The sequence below is a fragment of the Protopterus annectens genome, chromosome 4.part0, assembly GCF_019279795.1.
Source record: "Protopterus annectens isolate FY-2018-M chromosome 4.part0, PAN1.0, whole genome shotgun sequence".
Taxonomy (NCBI): domain Eukaryota; kingdom Metazoa; phylum Chordata; order Ceratodontiformes; family Protopteridae; genus Protopterus; species Protopterus annectens.
This window is the reverse complement of record NC_056733.1, coordinates 1,359,504,776-1,359,528,517: the sequence shown is the minus strand read 5'-3', so window position 1 is coordinate 1,359,528,517 and position 23,742 is coordinate 1,359,504,776. Positions and strand designations below refer to the sequence as shown.

Here is a 23,742-nt window from a genome sequence, read left to right as displayed (position 1 = left end):
AATAAACCCTTTCTGCACTTGCTTTTAGTCCTTTTTAATTTAATTACATTTTTTTCATACTGTGTGTGGACTAATATTGCTACATACTCAAGTGTGCCAGCTTGCACTGCATGTGAATTGTTTTTATAGCATTTACTGTCTGTTTTTTTCCTTGTTGCTGTAAAAAAAAAAAAAAAATCTCTTGTTTTCCTGCCTTACTGAACTAGAGTAGTCCAGTTTCAGAGTTGCTGATCCCTGGGCTTTGTTTTTAGTTCCTGTTACTGATCCATTGCCTTATTAGGAAGGAGGGAAGTTTCTTTGCTTACCAGTGGGAGTGGGAAGCACTGAGCAGCCTTTCTGTCCGATTTGGTGAAGTTTCAGCCAGAAACTAGTAGTCCATTGGTCGTTTTGGGCCAATTCCTAGCTCCTTTCAGCCCCCTGCTATAAAACACGCTAAACACGCGTTTTTCCAGCTTGTACCAACTCAGCACAGATCCTCGTGGTGGCCTGCAGAGTGATCCAAGCAGCAGAGAGCTAAAAGAGTGACTTTCTACCAGATATAAGTATTTTTGTGGCTTTCCCACGTATTAAGCTAGCGACTGCATTCCGCCTGTTTTACTGCTACTTTAAGTGATTTCTGCATTTTACACTGTTTATTGCACTTTAAGTTACTAATTGTTGCAAATTGTTTCTGTAGGCTACACACTAAAGTGCGCTAGCCGATTTACAGCATTTATAGCATTTACTGTCTGTTTTTTTCCTTGTCTCTGTAATAAAACAAAAATCTCTTGTTTTCCCGCCTTACTGAACTAGAGTAGTCCAGTTTCAGAGTTGCTGATCCCTGGGCTTTGTTTTTAGTTCCTGTTACTGATCCATTGCCTTATTAGGGAGGAGGGAAGTTTCTTTGCTTACCAGTGGGAGTGGGAAGCACTGAGCAGCCTTTCTGTCCGATTTGGTGAAGTTTCAGCCAGAAACTAGTAGTCCATTGGTCGTTTTGGGCCAATTCCTAGCTCCTTTCAGGCCCCTGCTATAAAACACGCTAAACACGCGTTTTCCAGCTTGTACCAACTCAGCACAGATCCTCGTGGTGGCCTGCAGAGTGATCCAAGCAGCAGAGAGCTAAAAGAGTGACTTTCTACCAGATATAAGTATTTTTGTGGCTTTCCCACTTATTAAGCTAGCGACTGCATTTCGCCTGTTTTACTGCTACTTTAAGTGATTTCTGCATTTTACACTGTTTATTGCACTTTAAGTTACTAATTGTTGCAAATTGTTTCTGTAGGCTACACACTAAAGTGCGCCAGCCGATTTACAGCATTTATAGCATTTACTGTCTGTTTTTTTCCTTGTCTCTGTAATAAAACAAAAAATCTCTTGTTTTCCCGCCTTACTGAACTAGAGTAGTCCAGTTTCAGAGTTGCTGATCCCTGGGCTTTGTTTTTAGTTCCTGTTACTGATCCATTGCCTTATTAGGGAGGAGGGAAGTTTCTTTGCTTACCAGTGGGAGTGGGAAGCACTGAGCAGCCTTTCTGTCCGATTTGGTGAAGTTTCAGCCAGAAACTAGTAGTCCATTGGTTGTTTTGGGCCAATTCCTAGCTCCTTTCAGCCGCCTGCTATAAAACACGCTAAACACGCGTTTTCCAGCTTGTACCAACTCAGCACAGATCCTCGTGGTGGCCTGCAGAGTGATCCAAGCAGCAGAGAGCTAAAAGAGTGACTTTCTACCAGATATAAGTATTCTTTGTGGCTTTCCCACTGTTATTTAAGCTAGCAACTGCATTTCGCCTGTTTTATTGCTACTTTAAGTGATTTCTGCATTTTACACTGTTTATTGCACTTTAAGTTACTAATTGTTGCAAATTGTTTCTGTAGGCTACACACTAAAGTGCTAGCCGATTTACAGCATTTACTGTCTGTTTTTTCCTTGTCTCTGTAATAAAACAAAAAATCTCTTGTTTTCCGCCTTACTGAACTAGAGTAGTCCAGTTTCAGAGTTGCTGATCCCTGGGCTTTGTTTTTAGTCCCTGGTACTGATCCATGGCCTTAGTCGGAAGGAGGGAAGTTTCGTTGCTTAGCAGTGGGAGTGGGAAGCACTGAGCGCCTTTTGTCTGATTTGGTGAAGTTTCAGCCAGAAACTAGTAGTCCATTGGTCGTTTTGGGCCAATTCCTAGCTCCCTTCAGCCCCTGCTATAAAACACGCTAAACGCGAAGTTTAGATTTAGCTGAGTTACCACTGTTGCACACAAGAGCAGCGGTTAAACAAGGTTAAACTATTTGGGCCATCTAAATTCCACTCTTCCAATTTTCCCTTAAAACTACCTTCCTCGAGCTGTACTGCTGATCTAACCAGCATATCCTATAACTGAAAAGTTCATCTCTACTTGATTCCCAAGTAGACTATTCTCTATCTGTAAAGCCTAGCACTTACTCCTACAGTACTTGCACCTTGATAAAGCACTCTTATTATAGATAGTACCCCACCAGCCTAAAACCCACTTCCCGAGTCCTTTGAAAGTCTCTTTATCTACTACTTCTAGTATGTCGAGGGATCAGTTGCTAGTGTCCTCTCCAGCTCAACTGGTGAACCTGGGAATATTGAGGCAATGTTACAACTGCCTCATGTACACAGACAATCCTCTCCTTCTCCCACAAAACACAAATACATGCGAGAGATGCAACTATACGGCCAAACTGGAGGCTGAGCTCTCTCAACATAGGACTGGCAAGACCAGACAGGAGGAGAAGGTAACCACACACAATACATACCCAGTCACACATGGTACCATCACAACTTCAAATCATACACATACTCACACAAAGACATACTCGGAGGCTCTGATCAAAAATTTACCAAAACAGCAGAGGCCACCAAAGCAGACACCCAAACAACTACCACCTCACGACCCAACACATGCAACACATAGACCACACAGTCAGAGTGTCAAACAGTCACAGCCCTTATGGCCAAACAAAATGCCAGACACACTTGTCATTGGTGATTCCATAGTCAGACACACTGACGTCCCGCTCACCAGACTGAGTAAAGAGAAGGTCACAGTAAGCTGCCTGTCAGGCGCTAGAATCCGCCACATAACGCAAGCACTCAGGTCTCTCAACAGCAGGTACAAGTATGACTCAGTCATTGTCCACGCTGGTGTCAACGACCTGAGGCACCTCCTTGGACTACTTGAAAAGGGACATCGAGGAGCTCTCTGATTATGTAGCCCAGGCTGGTATGACCCTGACCTTGAGCAGTATCCTACCTTCACCTAGAATGATGCCACAATACAGTGATAAGATGATCAGCTTTAATAATTGGCTTAAATTCTGGTGTCATTCAAAGGGGATCCAATGTCTGTCTGCCTGGGATGACATGCTGGACAAGCCACGCTGCTTCACAAGGGACGGCTTGCACCTGTCACCCTGGGCTTCCGGATATTGGCAAAGGCTCTTGCCACCCCCATAGTGCCTTTTTTAGGCAAGGCTCAAATTCTAAACCTACCACTCTAGAACACCAAAAAGGAAAAAAACTAAGGGTAATGCTGCTCAATGCCAGAAGTCTCAATCTCAAGATGCACGCACGAGGCCCTTCTCAATATGGAGAACATCGATGTCTGTGCTGTGACAGAAACCTGGTTCAAGGCTCCTGAGAGCACCCCAGCACTAACAGGTTTCACCTCATATCATGCGTTCCGGTCCCAAAATCCAGACAACACCAAGAAAGGAGGGGGGGTGTCCATATTCATAAAGGACACCCACACCTCAAGGTTGGTGGCAACGCATGATGCATCGGAGACCATCCAGGTGCAATTAACCATAGGCAAGACTGCTCTGCAATTTGTAGCATGTTACAGGCCACCCTCTCAAACTCAGGAACCTCACATGGCCTTCCTGAAAACATTGGAGGGGATAAATGTATCTCCAAACACCATCATACTAGGTGACTTTAACTACCCTAATATAGACTTGGAACACTACTCAAGCCCGAACACTCTAACCCAAAGATTCCTGGAGTTCATAAACTCAAATGCCATGGAACAACTAGTCACCATCCCCACAAGAGGAGAAAACATACTTGATCTCATCATCACGAACATGGGATCAAAATGTTCAACACCGAAGTATACCCCTCACTGGTGAGATCAGATCATAAACTAATCTCGCTGGAGGTCCTCATCCGCCCCCACCTGAAACAAAAAGACTACAGTGAAAAACTTCTCAAAAGCCGATTTCACACTTCTAAAAACTAGTGTGGTCTCCTTTAAGGCCCCTGAGCCAGTGGTAAACATTACTCAAACCGCTGAATCACTTACAAATGCCTTCTACCAGCACTTACAGGACTGCATGGATCAGGCAATCCCAAACAAAACTAAGACTCTCTGTACCAAAGGCAAGCGTCCAGTCTGGTGGACCCCAGCCATAAACAAGCTCTACAACAAAAGGAGGAAGCTACTACAAGATAGAGCAAAATCCTTGAAAGGTAAGACACCTTTGATCATTATAAGTAAAAAACTAAGAGCTCTCATAAAATCATCCAAGGCAAATTTTGAGAGAAAAATCGCCAAGGACTCTAAAGAGAATCATAAGGCCTTCTTTAGCTATGTTAGAAACCTAAGAGGAAACTCCCAGATATGCTCAGAATTAGTTCAAAATGATGTGAAAATTACTGAACCTACACACATTGCCAACATACTGGCTGACAGGTTCAGTGCAAACTTCTCCCCTCCCCAAAAGGAGAGATATCTATTCCAGAGGATTGTAGCCCCAAACATCTCCAACGCCCAGGTGAGAACTGCCCTCACTAAGGCAAAAACACAGCATCCATGGGACCGGATGGTGTCCCCGGCTGTGTGCTTCATGAACTCAATGAGGAATTAAACCCACAGTTAGGACAGCTGTTTAATCTTAGCCTCACCTCAGGATACGCATTGCCCAAGGAGTGGCGCACGCGACTGTGGTCCCACTTCATAAGGGCGGTGCCTCCACAGACCCTGGAAATTACCGCCCCATTAGCTTGACAAGCCTTATCTGCAAAGCCATGGAGAGGATCATAATGGAACTCATAAATAAAGACATAGGGAACTTGCAGACTTTGGATCCAACTCAGTTTGGCTTTGTCAAAGGCAGATCCTGCCTCTTAAACTTGGTTGACTTTTTGAGACAGTCACCAAGGCCATTGATGAGGAAAGGCAGTCCATACAGCCTACCTCCACCTGGCAAAGGCCTTGACACAATACCCCACTCAGGTATCATCGAAAAACTCATCAGCTTGAATGTAAACCCATACATCACAAGATGGGTTGCAAACTGGCTAAGTGACAGAACCCACAGGGTCAGAGTTGCTGGAGCCATGTCAGACTCAAAGCCTGTCACAAGTGGTGTCCCACAGGGCTCAGTCCTGGGTCCACTCTTGTTCGGCATCTACTTTTCTGAAGTACAAGCAAACACAGGAGGGTTATGGCTGACAAAGTTTGCAGATGACTGCAAACTGGGCCATAGTCGAAAACACATCTGACACAGATATCCTCCAGAAGGGCCTCACAGAAATGGATAACTGGTGCCAGAGCCATGGCCTGAAGTTAAACGCCAAAAATGCATAGTCATACCCTTTGGGAAAAACAAGGCTACCCCTAGCTACCATATAGGTGGCAATCCACTGAGCACAGAAAAAGTCATCAGAGATCTGGGGACCCAGGTTGACAGTAGCCTTCGTTTGACACTCATGTTGCTAAAGTAGTTAGGAAAACCTTCTATATCACCCACCTGATCATGAAGGGATTCACATCTAGATCAAGGGAGGTCATCGTCCCCTGTACTCATCACTTATTAGACCTATGATTGAGTACAATGCCCGTTCGAATGTATCTGACCAGACACCTGCTGCAGCTTGAAAGGCCCCAAAAGTTCCTCACCAAAAGGATAAAGGGTCTCAAAAATATGTCTTATGCTGCCCGACTGAAAGAACTCCAGCTCTATTCAGTCTCATACCGCTTGCTCAGAGGTGACCTGTGCCTGACATATAAGGCCATGTCAAACCCAGATTTGATGAATATGCTTCACCTCAAAAATCTAGATCCCTCAGAACCACAAGGGCGGAGACTTAAACCTTGACACGGTTATAAATAGAACGTGCTGGAGGGACAGATTCATCACCCAGAGACTCCCTATGCTGTGGAACAAAATCCTGGTACATGTGAGGCAGAGCACCTCTCTGGTCTTGTTCAAGAGGAATCTTGACCAATGGATGGGAGATTGCAGATATACCCCAGGGATTACTTCAGCGTCACTGCTTGACAGAGGCACAGCAAAATGATAGGCATAGTTTTTATTCAAACTAAAGGGGTGGCGAAAGCCACATAACTATGGGCTAGGCTTATAAATGCCCTTGGGCAGATAGCCTAGTATGAACCTATGAACCTATGAACCTATGAACCTTCAACTGTGTTATTTAAAATGTATGAAGTAAGAGTTCCTTTGTGTTGTGTTTAGATAAGGAACAGATTTACAGCCAGATTTTTTGAATACTTTTAAGGGTTCTAATCCAAGTACTAGCTAATTGTTAATGACTGTTTTAGTACACCATTTTATGTGTGCATATTCCCTACATTTTGTTATAAGCTAACATCATCCTGCTTTTCTTATAAACTTCTTAATGCCTGCCTCAGTCCCACACTGTAAATGTATCCTCCTCATTCTGTGTCATCAGTCTTCCTGCTCTGTATTGTCCAATGTCTGGCACTGAGAAACCATTGGATCTGAGGCTAAATGGAAGTACCTGGCTTATAGCAAAATATTGTGATTTTTTTTGCCTTCAGCCACATTACTGTGGTGCCCTTCATACTGTGGTGCTTGGCTATGTTTAGCAAGGTTAATCTACTTTTGAACAATCTGAAGAGATCAATGCATGGCTTGCAAGTGTCATGAGGGTAATGAAGACTAGTGCAACCATTCCTGTATTCTGTAATCTCTGGACACATGAGAATGTTGTGAAGTAGGAGTTGTTATGTTGTGCATTTAGATACTATTCAAGTCTGTAGATTTTTCTTGCAGTACTCTTTAGGTTAGAATCCAGATGAATGTCCAACCACTTTTGCCTGTTTTTTATGACTCCTGTGGGTGTAAATGTTGGGTACACATTTTCTCTTAAGACATAATTATCCTGCTGGTATACTAATGTGCTTTCTCCATATTGTGAAGCTTCTCTTGTACAAATCTTGCATGAATAATGCTGATAGAGCAAACAGTAACACAACACAAATATATACAGAAATTAAACATTAGCTAATATATCAGTATGTCTGTACTGTGTAGTCCTCTAACCAAATTTGCACCTCTTGCCACCACTGATTCTTCCATCTATGATTCAAAACTGTTTCCATATTCCATGCTTCCACAAGCAATAACATGCTTGGTCCCTCGTGTTTCTTATACACCTGTAGCATACATGTTGTAGCATACATGTAAGGATTAACTACCTGCAACTGGCACGGCAAATGTGAAATAATTACACCTGAAACATGACTATAACATATTTCTGTTATGTATTCCATGAGAATCACACATGGTTGTATTTGTATAATGCTTCTTTGTGTGAGAGTTGGCCCACAGAGCCACAGACTGCTGCTTGTTCCCATTGTAAGTTCAACACTGCAAGATATGATTATGTGTGCACTAATACTTCTAATACTTTGCCTTCAGCAATGCAACTGAGCCTAGCAGTGCTGCGCTTCAGGCAGAGAGGAAAAAAAAGACAAGTGGTTCTCTGTTTAGGTTGCACAACATTTGCATGTCTGTATTGAATTTTTTACAAGTTATAGTGATTTTTAACTCAGTTAATTCAGTCTGATAATGTAGGTTTGCACTCCAGTGGTTACACTTTCAGCTGTTACAATGTCAGTTAATTTATTCACACATAATTTACCACTGATATGCTGCAGTCCACAGTCCTATTAAAGAAGTGTCTGTTTGTATTGTCAATGCACACTGTCTAAGCATTGGACAAGACAAGTGTGCAATCATCCTGGAATGAAGTGGCAAGAATGTTTGATTGATAATCCATTGATTTACAGCTGTGCTTGTCACTGGCATCTCATACTGTGAAACAGGTACATGTCCCTCAGGATAGTATATAAATGTTAGCAGAGAAGTATGCCATTACATGGGACAAACAAAATGTTGTTATATTGTCCTGTGCACACATTTGTCCCAAAAGCTGTGATGTACAGCAGCAGCTGCTCTAAGCAGTGAATTTTTACTAATTACAAATGTGCTTTTTCATATCTATAAATTCAGACTTCTCCTGTGGTGCATGCTACTAATACTGTTCTGAGCTGGATCCAGCACTAGGCAACCAGGGCAGTCACCTAGGTTCCACTGGATTACAAAATATATGCGTTTTTACTGGCATTCTTCTCTGCGTCCAGTCACACACACTCGTCATGATGTGCATCAAACCCTGTACCTTAGGTACAGGAAGCAAGAACCTGAATCCTTTACCCAAACCACCAATATGTTAAAAAAAACTTGAGCTTCAAAGAGTTGAGTGCCTAGGTCTCAACTGTCCAGATTTTAGGTCTGTTCCTCATAAAACACCTGTTTTTCTGGCAACTCAGTGAGGACTTGATTTATTAAATAATGACAGCTATTTAAGTTTCAGTTTCCGTATCTTTAAGAAAATGCATTGTTACACAAAACCTTTTATTCTAGTAACTTTCTAATATTATACAAGCAATATTTTAAAATTGTCCTTAGTTTTGGGCCTTTGTCTCCCCATCAATTTTGGCTTTGTCCAGATTTCTTGTGCTACAAGGTTAAGAGTTATGATTGAGTGTCAAGTGCATTTTGCAAGAAATTGAGTGTCAAGTGCATTTTATAAGGAATTGAAAGCTTCAATGGAAGAGAAATTTAGTGCTGCTCATGCTGTCTGTTTGCAATATGCAACTGTTGTTTAGCAATGTTATCACTATTGTGCTAAAAGTTTTAAAAGCAGTATTAGTAACACAACAGGTAGCATCTTTGTTTTTGATGCACAGAGTTGTGGGTTCTACTCCTGCACCATGTAGATGGATTGCTGATCCTGTGTTTTAATTTAATGGGCTTTGGGTGCTGCATTCCTGAGTATGTCCTCCTCTTGTCAGTTTGCCATCCATTCCCTATTGCAATATTACTAGCTTCCCATTTCTTTAATGTAACATAAGCAATTTATTCTTCAAGGGCAGCATGCACTGAATTTTTAGATGAACCACTAAAATATAAAGTTGTTTGCTAGCAGCAACCTCTTCATTATTTACAGATCTGTAATGTGGAATTATTCAGACTTTTACTTCTGTAGAGATTGTGCATATTATAGGTTCATAGGTTCATAGGTTTATACTAGGCTATCTGCCCTAAGGCATTTATAAGCCTAGCCCAAATTTTTGTGGCTTACGCCACCCCTTATCCTCAATAGTCCACTCTCTCATCTGTATGCCTCTTTTTTGGCCTATCAGTTTTTGTGATTTTTGTGGATTGCTACTTCTTTCTACAACAGGGGGACATCTTGGGCCTGAACTAACCCCAATGTAGCAATTTTTCTGGATTTTGAGGATTCTACACTGTCATTTTTTTCCCATCCTGGCACCAGTGTGCCTACCAGGATTGGTCACATTTTTAACCTGGGACTTGTGCTCCCCACTATTCTTTTTACTTGTTTCTGTTCATGATATATGCTATTTAAATACAGTCTATACATCAGTGCCGCATTGGTGAGATTTTGTGAAAAACAGGGTCTATTTCGTGAAGGTACTCACCAATTCTTGAGGATGAATTCATTTTCAGCATTACTACTCTCCTTTGTTTGCTGACTTTTCATCCGTGTGAGTCTTTTCATGTTTTACTAGAGTCCTACTTTGTCTGAAACACTTACTGGATTCAGGACATTTATATGGTTTCTCCCCACTGTGAACTGACAGATGCTTTCTAAGGTTTTTAGCTGTTGTGAATCCCTTACTGCATTCAGGACATTTATATGGTCTCTCCCTCATATGAGTCCTTTCATGTATTACTAGATCCCACCTTTGTCTGAAACACTTATTGCATTCAGGACATTTATATGGTTTCTCCCCACTGTGAACTGACAGATGAATTCTAAGGGTACCAGCTGATGTGAATCCCTTACTGCATTCAGCACATTTATATGGTTTCTCCCCCTTGACCATGTGAATCCTTTCATGTTTTTCTAGATCCCCCCTTAGTCTGAAACACTTACTGCATTCAGAACATTTATATGGTTTCTCCCCACTGTGAACTGACAGATGAGTTCTAAGGTTACCAGCTGATGTGAATCCCTTACTGCATTCAGAACATGTATATGGTCTCACCCCAGTGTGAATCTTTTCATGTATTACTAGATGGCACTTGTATTTGAAGTATTTATTGCATTCAGGACATTTATATGGTTTCTCCCCACTGTGAACTGACAGATGAGATCTAAGGTTACCAGCTGTTGTGAATCCCTTACTACATTCAGCACATTTATATGGTTTCTCCCCAGTGTGAATCCTTTCATGTATTACTAGATGGCTCTTGTATTTGAAGTATTTATTGCATTCAGGACATTTATATGGTTTCTTTTCTTTGTGAGCTGAACAGCATACTAATGGACTTTGCTGTACTACAGAACTTTGGTCATATTCAGAGTTCATGTTGCAGGTATATCCCAGATGAAGCTGTGCTACAGGTATAACAGGATGCCTGTCGGAGCCCTTCAGAGTTTGAATAGAGTGCTGTAGGTTCTCCATAGTATTACGTAATAGAGCTTCTCCAAGTAATGGCTGCTGACTCTGGCAAATGCTCCATTCTCTGCTCCCATTGCCTACAAACAGATTATTAGTACTGTATCACAACGGTGAAATAAATGTGTTTCATTTTATTAAAAACACACATACAGTTTTTTTCCATTTTTAAAGTTGACATTTTCTGCTGCTATTAACATGAGAAAAAGAGCAGAACAACTCAGACTCAATTTATGAGACATTAGTCTTCTATGGAGAGTTTTAAAAGGTACAAAAACAGTACAGAACAAAATAATTTGCAAAAATCAATAGTTTAGAATATATAACATACCATCCCATCATACCTACAGACATAACTCTCCACTTTTCCTAATATTTAATAAAGTCATATTGTAGCTGTAGTGTAACGTTGACTCCCATAACATTGTTTAATCTTTTCATGCAAACCTATTTATACTTTTGTTGTTGTTGTTTCTTTTGGCTTTTCGCGGTTTGGGGTCGCCACCACAGAACTCCGGTCCGCTGATTGGTAGTTGATATTCATGTGCCGAGTTACCAACCCTGACGCACAACCTTCAATGAAGGTACACCCATTCATGCATGTCTCCACGCAGAAGACGCTCTAGCTGAGAATCGAACTGGACAGCGTCTAACTGTGAGGCGACAATGCTACCGTAGCACATTTAAATGCAACATTCTGCACTCTGCTGGGATTCAGAAAGTGGTCCTTTCGGATTAGCACTGGTTCCGAAAGTTCAAAAAATAGATAAACTGGCAACATGTGAGGCACATGAACAAATAAGAAGAAAAGAGCAGAGAACATTAAAACTGAGTGCAACAATGTAACAAATGGTTACAATGAAGTGCAACAATGTCTTTAATGTATGCAGATTACAGAGCATCACTTACTAATATAAGTTTATACTGATACATTACATTCAGCAACACATGAAGCTGCCATGTCCTTGATGCAAAAGGAGTTTTGAGGATGGAAATGAGTAACGTACCTCATAAACTGACACACCTAAGAGGCATATCTAGAGAAAGTAGCACTGAATAACCCCCTTAACATCACAGTGGATATTTGTGTGTGGTCACTGTTTTAGGAGAGAATACGCCAGGACTTGTCTGATTTATCCATGGTTCGGGTCTGGTTGTGACCTGGTCATTTAAAGGGCAACCTTTTTTTTTCATCTGGTTCACCCACCAAACTACTTCCCTATTCACACAAAACACCACCAGAGTTTATAAGAGTTGCAACTACTGACCTCAAAAATTCCTTAGAAGCCATTGTAATTCCTTCATGTGAAATCTGGCTAGAGGAGCCACATATGACCTAGAAGCTCAAGAGTTTGTCTAGCAGTCTACTTTATTACGGCTGTCACATTTTTGAAGAAAGTTACAGCCTCCATTTTCTAGGTTGGGAGAAGGGCCCTGCAAGGATTCATGTTCTGTAGTGCCCAGAGAAATAGTCTTCTGATCAGGAATCAGAATGGAGTTTAGGTGACAGAGTGAAAGATATACTTTTAACTCTGCTTATATACATTTTGTAATCTAGCCTGCTTTACACGTTTCACTGGTACATTGTTTTAATTATTATCACCTTGAATATAAAACTCAAGAGATTAAAGAATATATTAAAACTAGTGTAGAAAAGTGTCACCTTACAAATCAGACAACTATATTCATGTACAATGCTTTTCCACTACTGATGGGAAAAAGAGGGGAATGAAATCAGGGATACATACCTGCAAGTAAGGGGTTAATGTGGCTTTCTGAAAATATCTTGTTAAAAAAAAACAAAGTCCCCACATGGTTAGTTCCCATGTTTGCACACCAGTTTCAGAGAGCATAACTTCATGCAACTACTTAAAAAGAAAAACTCTGAGAAATTTCATACAGTTTATCCTTCTCCTCCCGATTATGTGAAAGAAAAATGGGACAATGTTTTTTTTTTTTTTTTCCTGCATATGAGAACCTTGACGTATTGAAGAACATACAAGTAAAAGGGATCACATAACCTAGACAGAATAATACTAAAAAAAAAAACAAAACTTTTCACCCATGGGGGACAGATACTTAATTCCTAGGAATGAATACTTAGGGTCTTATTTCTCTTATACCATCCATGTTTTATTATTATTATTAATAATAATGTGCCATCTTGCTGAGACTGCAAATAAGTGTTTTGGTGCTTTGTCCATTCTTACATATACAGACAGCTAGATATACACACAGATACTGGGGAACCATCCGAGGCCCAGCATAATAAAATGGAAATAAACCGTCAGCTACAGAGACACATTCATTTCAGGGTGAGAGTAAGTTGGGGATTATCAAGGTTAGCTGGACTAGAAAAGCATGCCCACATACAATATTTTTTTTCTGATTTGTTAAAGTTCCATTTTAGCTAATTGTTGGAAATGAAAATGCATTAAATAAAACTGTGAAGTGCAATACAGGTATATACATCTATGGCATATCATCTTGAAAAAAAAAAACAATGTACACACATCTATCCTGAAAACCAAAAGTAAACATACACTTAAAACAAGTAAAGAATGAAAAAAATAACACAAAGCTTTATATAATAGAGACAAGGGACTACATGTAAACATGAAGCTTAGTTTTGTAGGTATACACTATGTAAGACAGTGAGTAGAAAATATTAATAATACAAGTAAGTAAAGAGAAGAAAAAGTATGCAAAGCAGTTTAGGTCTGTGAGTTAACAATAAATCCTTACATTGCTTTGTACAGAACATTAAAATGGAGTGAGATGGATAGGACCACTTTTTGTGGATAATGCTAAAACTTCTCAAAATGAAAATGTTTTCAAGAACATAGCTAGGAATCAATCCTTTAGGGCTTCTAGATTACATACTAGCAACAAGGCTTTAGATACTGCTTTAGGCACATTGCAACATGAATTACATGCACAGTTTTATTCTGCTAGAGAGGTTAATTCAGCTATGAGTAATGTGAGAGAAGCTAGGTCCGATTTAGCAAGACCGTTTTTTTTTTTCCTAAAATTTTATTTATTTATTTATTTATTTTACATTTGTTAACCAGGATGGTCTGACTGGATACATGTCCTTTTTCAGCGGAGGCCCGGGGTGAAAAGCTCCAACAGAGTTACATTGATAATTAGGTACAGTAAATGAGCTGAAAGAACTTAACAAAAACATAGGCTATTTACATACAAGTACAAGACTGCCATTACTATTTCTGAGATTACTACAAATGTAACATTAATAACATATTAGCAAGGACGGTAGGGAGTATAATGACATAGAGTTAGACAGGATACATATTTCTTTATCACAGTATACAAAGTACTTATCATCTTAGCTAGTTGTTTATGTTTTAGTTAATGGCACAGAGCTAGTCTGGGTTTGAGCAAGGACATAGCCAGTGTGACTTGAAGTGAAGTTTTAGACTATTTTTGAATTGACTTAGAGAAGTTGCATTGACTGATATTGGTGGACTGTAACGACAAATGTTTGAGTAGACTTTTATTAATGAAATATTTTGAACTGGGCAGTTTTATCATTATTGTTTCATACATTTTGCTTCATTGCTTACTGGAAAAATGTTCAAAACTACAAATTTAAAACACACTCTAACAAGTGATGTTGTATCACACAAGGAATATAATTTAATACAACCAGTAAGGTGAATCACAGAACACATGCATGTATTCACTGTCCTAAAAAATTGTGCAAGGTGCCTATGATTTGAAAACAGCCCAAAGGTAAACTTTATCTGCCACTGGCCAGATGCATTTTCCTTGAATATGGGTTTCAATGCTGTTTCAAATAATATGAATTTTAAGGGCAGAAGTTTTAATACTAAGTCTGTTTTCATTGTTACACTGAATTGCTTTGTATAACAAATGGCTTATCAGCATTTGTGGTATAAAATTTGAAATAAAACATTTTAAATGAAATCCAAATAATCATTGTAGGGTTAGAGTAAAGAAAGTAGGGACACTGAGAGGTTTGATAACTGGGGAGAAATAGCCAAGTATTGTGATTCTGTAATGGTGGATGGGTGGCATGTATGGGGGGGGGGCAATCCATTACCCTGCCTAGGGCCCTATTTGACTATGACCAGGTTAAATACTGTGCTCTGTAGATTGTGTAACTAGATATGTGGGAGGTTCATTCCCTACTATGGGAAACATGCATGTGGGTGTCTGTATTTGGGGTTATATTTACATTTAACGTTGCACACAGCTGCCTGTGTACCTTATCCCACTTTTAACTGAAACATCCTCTATGAAATACATTTATGAGGACTTCCTGTCAAAAGTACAGTCCATCCCCTTAAAGTCAGACTTCTCCTGTGGTGTTTGTAACTAATACTGTGCTCTCTAGGTTGTGTAACTAGATATGTTGATTTTTCAGTTCTCACTGTGGGGAACTTATATATGTACCTGCAATGTCAGGTGCATATAGGTTCCTGAGCAGACATGCTGCATCACTTGCCAGTCAGCCATCCAGTTTTACCACAAGCATCTTCTCTGCAACACAATGATGAGGTAATTTTGTCAAAAGTGCACTCTGCCCCATAATAGTCCAACTTCTGCTGTGTTGCTTGCAGTGAATACTGTGTTCTTTAGATTGTGTAATTGGTTAGGTAGGTGTTTTGAATATGAAAGTGGTAAACCTGGGTATCTGTGTGGTGCTAATGTCACAGATGTGCTATATCTACTTCCACTAAGGAGAAATACTTAACTGGAAACAACTCTTTCCACAGTTTATTCTACTTTTAATATGAGCTTCTTCTCTGCAACACAGTGATGAGGTCATCCATACAAAACTGCACTCTCTCTTCTTAACAACTGGAATAGTTCTGGGGTACTTGTAGCTAGTACTGTGTTGCCCATGTTATATAACTAGATAATTTGGCAGTTCAAATCTCACAGGGGGATCTTTTGTATGTGGCTTCAATGTCAGTTACATATAGAATCCTGAACAGTTATGCTCTATTAATGTCCACTCAGCAGAGTATTTTAACAAGGTAGAGGATTCTCTATCCTGTCATTCCACTTTTACCACAAACATCTTCTTTCCATCCTTCTTATGAGGTCAATATGCCAAAATTTCACACTGTGCCTTTTCAACTCACAGTTCTCCTGTGGCACATGGAGCTATTTCTGTGTTGCATAGATTGTTCAAATTGATAATTAGGGAGTTCATATCCAAAAATGTGTAAATAATGTCAGAGTGTGTATACTGTCATATGCAATTGTGTCCACCACACTATGCCATATGTAAAATTCCACTTAGGAGATATATTTTCCCTGTCAGAGGATTGCCCTATAGATTAGTATTACCCCCAGGCAATAAAAAGTTTTAGAAACACAATGCTTACATCATGCTTTCAAAAAAGAACCACATTAAAGTGATCACATCAATTACTCTGTGGCACTGGCTGTTGATAGTTTGCTCTCTGCATTTAGTAAGTACAGATGGAGGTTGTTCAAATCCAGCAATGATGGACTACCTGTATAGATTTTTTATATCTTGTGCTGTGTAAAGAAGACTTGTAATGTATGGAGTTGTGTAGCTTTACTGCACACTGCAAACACCTTCATACAATTTTAGAAAAACATCAATGCATGAAAGATTGGTGATATCGTCCATTCAAATGTGCACTTTCACAGTTGTTAAAGAACACTGCATGTGACACATCCAATTCAGGCAGTGTTCTGTATCTTGTGACTTTAGGTAGCCTTTTCAAATCCCAGTCATTAGTTCACAGGCTTACTTGTGTCACTGTGTCTGTGAATGTGCATGGAGGAAACAATGTTGCCAGACAGCTATCCACTTTGCACATGTATGGATAGAGATTCCTGTTACAATGATTTCTGCCCTTTTTTCATACATAAATGCTTTCCTCGATAATGATGATGCCACAGGATGATATTTGTCTTTCCTATTAGAACTACTAAGGCTTTTCCTGTGGTGTGCGGACATAAGACTATGTTCTATATGCTCGTGCCTTAGTAAGGCATGTGCTTGTATCCATCATTATTCACACATTGTGCCTGATTACCATTTTTCCATCACAGTGATGGCAATATTACACATCTCATGTGTCTGGGTAGTGTTGCGCGAGAAATAAACATATAGCAGCACTATTTTAGAGATAAATGCACATCTCCCTTGCAGCAATAAAATGATGTCACTGCTTCAAAGACCAAAATATTTCGCACTTATCACACTATTAACACCATAGCACATTCATTCTTTACAATATCATGTAGCTGAATAAAACTAAAACCACTGTTGTTACAATGAGCTCATATTGCTGTGGTTTTACTAAACCCTTTCACTGCATATTTAAGTTATTGCACATTCAGTAATTTGCTGATGTATTTAATTGAATGAAGGTATGGGATGAGGATGTTTGATGTAAGTAATTGTTTGTGCATTACTTTCCTGTGATAGGGAAATGAATAACATGTGATTTCTAAAAGATATTATAAATGAAATGTTTATTGCATTTTGGTATGTTGTCTGAAGAAGTTTGGTTAAAGTATCAAATGAAAAGTGTATGTGGAAGTAAAATCAGCTTAACTTTTACCATGGCAGTCTCGTGCTTGCACCTTGGCCAGTTTTGGTTTTATTCAGTTGTCTATTTTTGTGTTTTTCTCTGCAATATCATGTAGCTGCCATTGTCACATAGTGAGGTGTTCAAAACCCATTTTGGCTGACTGCAAGCATTATATGCCATACTACTATTTTGCATGAATGATATCCACAAATGTTATAATGTGTGCAATTACAGTGGAAGAAACCTCCACCAATCCTTATTGTTTGTATGTGTCTTTTGGCTTTTCCCGGTTAGGGGTCGCCACAGCAGAACTCCGGTCTGCTAATAATTGGTAGTGGATTTTTATGTACTGGGTTACCAGCCCTGACGCACAGCCTTCAACGAAGGCACGCCCCATTCACTTATGCCTCCACACAGAATACGCTCTAGCTGAGAATTGAACGAGACATCTTGTTATAAGGCGACAACGCTACCACAGCACCACCACCGCAGTTTACAAATTGCAAAATAATTATATGATGTAATGACTTCACATAGGTAAAGTCTTGCAGCTTTATTAAGAATTCCATTGTGCTGCATGGGATTCATACATGTTTATAGTCAATGGGCTTACATTGATTATGGTCAATTCCAGCCAAGAGTAATATTCTATGAATGTGCTGACATTACACAAAAAACACTGCATGATAGATATACTCAATTTACAAACAGAGACCTTGAAGCACTACAGTGTCATCATATCTGTGTTGTTATTTGTCACTTGTGTGTTTTGATTGCTATTATATTACTGTTTATGATGCACATGAATAAAAACATGTTTCTTTAAGAAGTGTCAGTGTAGTATACCCCCTATCTATGGCTGTCTAATGACAAATATTAAAACATGTCCCTTTCAGCTGTGCATGGCTTATTTATACATGATAGAGCAGAGGATACAGCACTATAGTCAGTTATTCACATATATTTATTTTATTTATTTATTTATTTTATTTTACATTTGTTGACCAGGTAGTCTGACTGGATACGTGTCCATTTTCAGCAGACGTCTGGGGTGAAAAGCTCCAAGATAGAATATACAGTAAAAATCACAAAATGATTACAAGTTGCACACAGTTTACAGGCTCCAGTCAAGCAAGCAGGTAATATAATCATACATTTTTAAAACAGTGTTGACAAATTGACCAGGCAATGTAACATGATTACAGACTTTAGAGGAGGATCTAGTTGGGTTTTGAACAAGGACATAGCCACTGAGTTTTAAAGTATAGCGTGAGGCTTTTTTTGAACTGAGTAAGAGAGGGTTCAAGAGTAAGAAGAGCAGGAAGAGAGTTACGAGTTTTGCCAGAAAAGTTAGCAAACAGGCAGTCCCCAGCAGAGTTACATATCATATTCAATAACTGCACTGTGTGAAAATGGATCCAAATGTGCTCACTGTCCCTGCTAGCTATTATCTCAACTCACATGTTATCAACAATAATATCACATTCAGTCCCCTTTCTTACAATGTCGCATTGTGCCCCTCTCACATACATTGTCAGCATGTCAATTTTAAGTTATGTACCTGGGTAAATACTTGGAAAAAGGATGATTTGCTGTTATCTTCAATATGGACTACTGAAAAATGTTTCTTTTTTGATATCATCACATTTGAATGCATTAAATGAGTACTTTATTCCCACTATCCTTCCCTCATAATGATCCTTGCACTGTTCACAAGGTATTCTGAGTAAATGAATCCAATTTCATGTCCCCTGCATCTACAGTCTTAAAATTGACAGCCTTCATCTTATATAAGTTGTGTATGGATGTTCACATAACATGTTTGCCTATAAGAAAACAGTTTTGTTTTACATTGTGGGCTTATGCTTCTAGCACCATTGCACGGCTGCCAGCAACGTTGCTTGTCATGAAAAGGTGCTTGAAATCATGTAAGCACAACGAGCAGCAGGCATATTCAATGAGCGCTGATGCTCATTGTGCTAACTCATTGCAGTTGGGTAAGCTTTGCATTAAACCTACGGGACAATAATTACTGGAAATCACAATTTCAATGATTAACACTTTTTTCTGTGTATTTTCCCCCCTTGGACATCTATATCTTGCTTTTGTGCATCTATTTTAAATTGTTGGTATAGGACGATCTCATGTGATATGACCTTCATTCACTGTCAGTAACATTTTGTGGTTTGTTTCCAATGCTTCTCAGCTTCTACTTTTATATTGTAGTGTTTGCGCAACCCCCAGTGCAACAGTATTGGCACATTATTGTTATCTTTCAGTATACAGACCCTCAGCCATGAAATCATCACAGCCTGCAATGAGAAGTGTTACCGTTTCCAGTTCACCTTTAATTAACCTGCATCCACCTGTTTTTCCTACTTTTTCTATAGATTTTGTAAACTAATGTGTACATAACCTACTATCTTGGTCCTCAATTATCCTTTCATGTTTTGGTTTTGAGTCACCATTCCTTAACCATTCTTGTTTAAGTCTTGATCAACATAATATTTACTAGGAGTTCTCTACACTTGACACTATATTTATGGATTTCAAACTGTCCTTCCTTTACCTCTGGACTTTTTAATATTATATCTTTTGTTTTTGGCACTCCTTCTGCTACTAGCAGCTTTTAGTTTCACCTGCCCATACTGAATTTCATTACTCTGCAGCATTTCCACTGTGATGTAAATCTGAAATGTTATCATGTAAAACTGTAGAATGTGAATTTCTCTCTCTTAACTGTTGCTGCATCTATTAATTGCACTGTACAATTTTTGTTATACACTATTACTTTCTGTTCTGCTTTTGATATGTGTAACTTACTGCATTTCTGTTGCACTTTTTCTTTGTGAATAATTTCACCCGAGCAGTACCTGCAAATGGTCAGTTATATGATATGTGTTCTACCCCACTGACAAATGTAAAACAAAACAAAATTGCTGTGTTAGGCAGTCTGATTCATGTCTACTGGTTTTATTTCCATTGACACTCTGTTCCGAAATGCTTCTGCCAAACTAAGCAAATATGCTATCTTAAAGATTTCTTCTCTTTATTTTACTATGTCTGAATATGCTCAGCTCTGTAAATGTGTGCAGGCCTGCAATTTTAGACCTATATTTATAGTCAATTTTGAGGAGGCCTTTTCCCCACTCAGAATGAGAGATGCATATGCATTGTTTTTTACATACCATTTGATAAGTATGAAGCATTTTTCTTGTTCAATTGATTCAGTACTGTTTAGGTCCAGTCAATTGCACCAAAGCTGTAAGATAGAAAAGTTAGAGTAAAATGTTTTTTTTTTAGCTTAGACTTCATGCCAGAGTTCAATATTAGCGACAGTCTTCTGAAATACTCCTTATTAAGCTCTGTTTTCATTTGTTCATGTTTTATTGCTGTTAGAAAAATATGTATTAATGTGTGTATGCTTAATGCTAATTAATAGTCAGAAGAATTAGCACATTTTTCATTCTATTTTACATGCACTGTGTTATATATAAATTGAGTTTCATATGAGACTGAAAAAGATGCTTTCTGAAACTTGCAAGATGCCCTCTAACCTAGTAACTGCTAGCACAGCAATATTCATGTTTATGCCTTTTAGAAATGTACTTGAGAAGCAGGTGCTTATCTGCTAGGTCAGGAACGAATGAATGAACAATACTATATTCTGTAAATGTAATGATTTTAAACAATCAGCTCTGTTCGAAGCATGAGAACATGTGCAGCTGCAGAAGCTAAAGAGATAAAGTAGACAAAAGATTATTAGAGAAATGAACTGTTAGCATTGTGCTTGAATTAGCCATAGTATCTCGAATGGTGACATAACATGTATCTAACTGGTGGTAATCAAGGCCACGTTGTTTTCCTCAGGAAGTTTCTCACAAGAATTGATAAATCAGCAGAAATTCATGGGACTGATGGTCAACAAATGATGATGAAAAGACTGGTAATTTATTACGTCAGCTTGGTGGGCCATGTCTAGTTAGAGAATGTATAAAAGTGAAAGTATTTCCTGTTTCTAGTCAGACAAACTCTGTAATAGCACGTTTTTGTCTCCTTGCTGCAAGATTAAAGTGCCTTAACCTGAACCTACCGTGTTTTTATCATTTTTAAGTATATTTTTCCTTTGACAGTTTGGTCCTTCAGACCAGAAAGTACCTCTCGCTCTAGGCCTAGGTCAGAATTGGGCCCGGTGGCATGCATCCATACAGAGAAGAGGCCAAATTGGCTCTTCTGTTTTGAAAGACCTCCGACTGAATTGTCGTTCGAAAGGGGCCAGCCACTGTTTCTGATCTGGGATTGGAGGATGAGTCAACGATCCAGTGGATCAACTCACAGAAGGTCAGGTAAGGAGGAATTTACCTTATTTCTGTTTTAAGATCAGGGACTAGTTACAGAACTGTTTTTGTCAGGAAGATTTGCATGTTCAGATCAGGGACAAAAAAGGTTACTGTCTTGTCATAGATCAGGGAAACAGAATAGGTAGACAGTTATTCTAGATAAACTGTGAAAAGGTGTAGAACTGTGGTACCACATGATAAGAAGGGTTATGTAACAATTTACAGTTTAGCTAAGGCAACATGGGAAATCAGTGCACGAAAAGTTCCCGAGACCCACCCCTAACTGAAGACGCGAAATATATGCAATTACAGCGTGCCGACAATGTTAAGTACGATACAAAATGGGTTGATAAGTATATATTTGATGGTAATTTAGATAAACTTGCACTTATTAAACTTGTCAGGCAACTTAAAACAGATGCAAAAGGTCAATTAAAAAAGCAACGGCAATTAGAAGTTCCTCAGGCACATAGGTGGCTTGAGGAAGCAAATTGCAGGGAACAAAAGATTAAAAATTCAAAAACAATGTTCTTAGACAAATAAGATAACTTGGTAATAGTGACGGCCCCTCCTTCACCCCCTCCGCTTCCCTTACCAGAATATGAAGCGAGTGGACAAGCTGATCCACCTCCACTATACCCAGCTGTTTCTACAGCATCAAAACCATTTGTCAGGGATCCTATTGAGACAAAGTCTCGAACACGCAACTTGAGAGTGGAGATTGAATTATATGAAATAAACAGAAAATCACAAGCTATGAGTGAGGAGGAGATATGTCCACTCATAGAAGTACCAAATCCTCAGGCAGGACAGGCAGGACAGGATCCGACTCTTTTAGTTTATAGACCGTGGACACTGGAAGATGTCCGGAAAGCCATGGAGGGAATTCCCCGTCCAAAAGTGAATTTTAGAAAATTTTTAGAAGATTTACAGGGTATGAGATTAAGTTACCATTTAAATGGAGAGGAAGTAGAAAAAGTAGTTAGACAAATTGTAGGTCCAGATTGGCATATAATCAGTGGCGACTGGAATCCCCGTGATGCAGAGCTTAGACCACTCCCACATACTAATGCAGAATTAGATGGCAGAGTAAAGGGTCTGACAGAGCGAATCTCTGAAAAATGGAAGCAAAGGGCTGATTGGACTTGCATTAATCAGTGCATTCAACAAGAAGGTGAAACGGTTGATAGCTATTATGCTAGATTATTAGAATGTTTTAATAACCACTGCGGAATGCAGATACCAGAAAATCAGACGCATGATTCCTCATATGAGCAGCAGCTAAAGAATGCATTCTTGAAAGGAAGTATAACTCCCATTAGCAGCTTTATTACAAAGCACATGGTAGATCATCGTACAAGTAGATTGCAGCCATTACTTGAATATGCAAGACATGCAGGAAGGCATTTTAATAGTAAAAAGAAAAAGAAAACTCAAGTATTTTCAGCAGAAGATGGGCCAGAAGTTTTTGTAGTACAAACTGGGAGAAAGGGTAAGAAAAATACCCAGGGAAACAAACAATCTGATAAATGATCAGAAGATTTTGAAGAAAGAAAGAAAAGGGGTGAATATTTTAAATGCAGGAAAAAAGGACATTTAGCAAGGAATTGCAGGCTAAATAAAAAGGTGACTATGGAAAATATGGAAAATAAGGAGGATGAGGAATGACTATATGATAGTCAGGAATCACTGAATGAGAATAAACGGGAAAAGACAAATGCAAATGTGATAGCAAGGGTAGAGGATGTGACAGAAGGGGTAGAGGATGTACATGAATTTGTAGCTGTTGATGAAAATGAAATTTTAGACTTAGCATTATTGAGCCTAGAGCTCTACTTAGCAGACGCAAAACCAGAAGTTACGCTTCTAGTAGAGGGGAGGGAAGTCAAATTTTTGTGTGACTCAGGGGCTTCACGGACCCTGATACATCCTTCCAAATTACCGGAAGATTCAGAATCACCAGATTATATACTAGTGAAAGCAGCTAATGGACAGCTGTATCGGGAGCCACTCTCCCATGATATAGCAATAACAGACCCCGTTTCAGGAATGACCCAGAAAAGTAAAATTGTTGTTTCTGCAAAATGC

The 23,742-nt window shown here is 39.2% G+C and overlaps 1 protein-coding gene across 1 annotated transcript; it reads right to left on the bottom strand.

Annotated features, from left to right (window-relative positions):
- Positions 1–9,800: 9,800 nt before the first annotated feature.
- On the bottom strand, positions 9,801–10,757 carry LOC122800448 (zinc finger protein 239-like). The gene has a single exon (XM_044069893.1). The coding sequence runs from the start codon at positions 10,755–10,757 to the stop codon at positions 9,801–9,803; it is 957 nt and encodes a 318-aa protein (XP_043925828.1).
- Between the last annotated feature and the right edge of the window lie 12,985 nt (positions 10,758–23,742).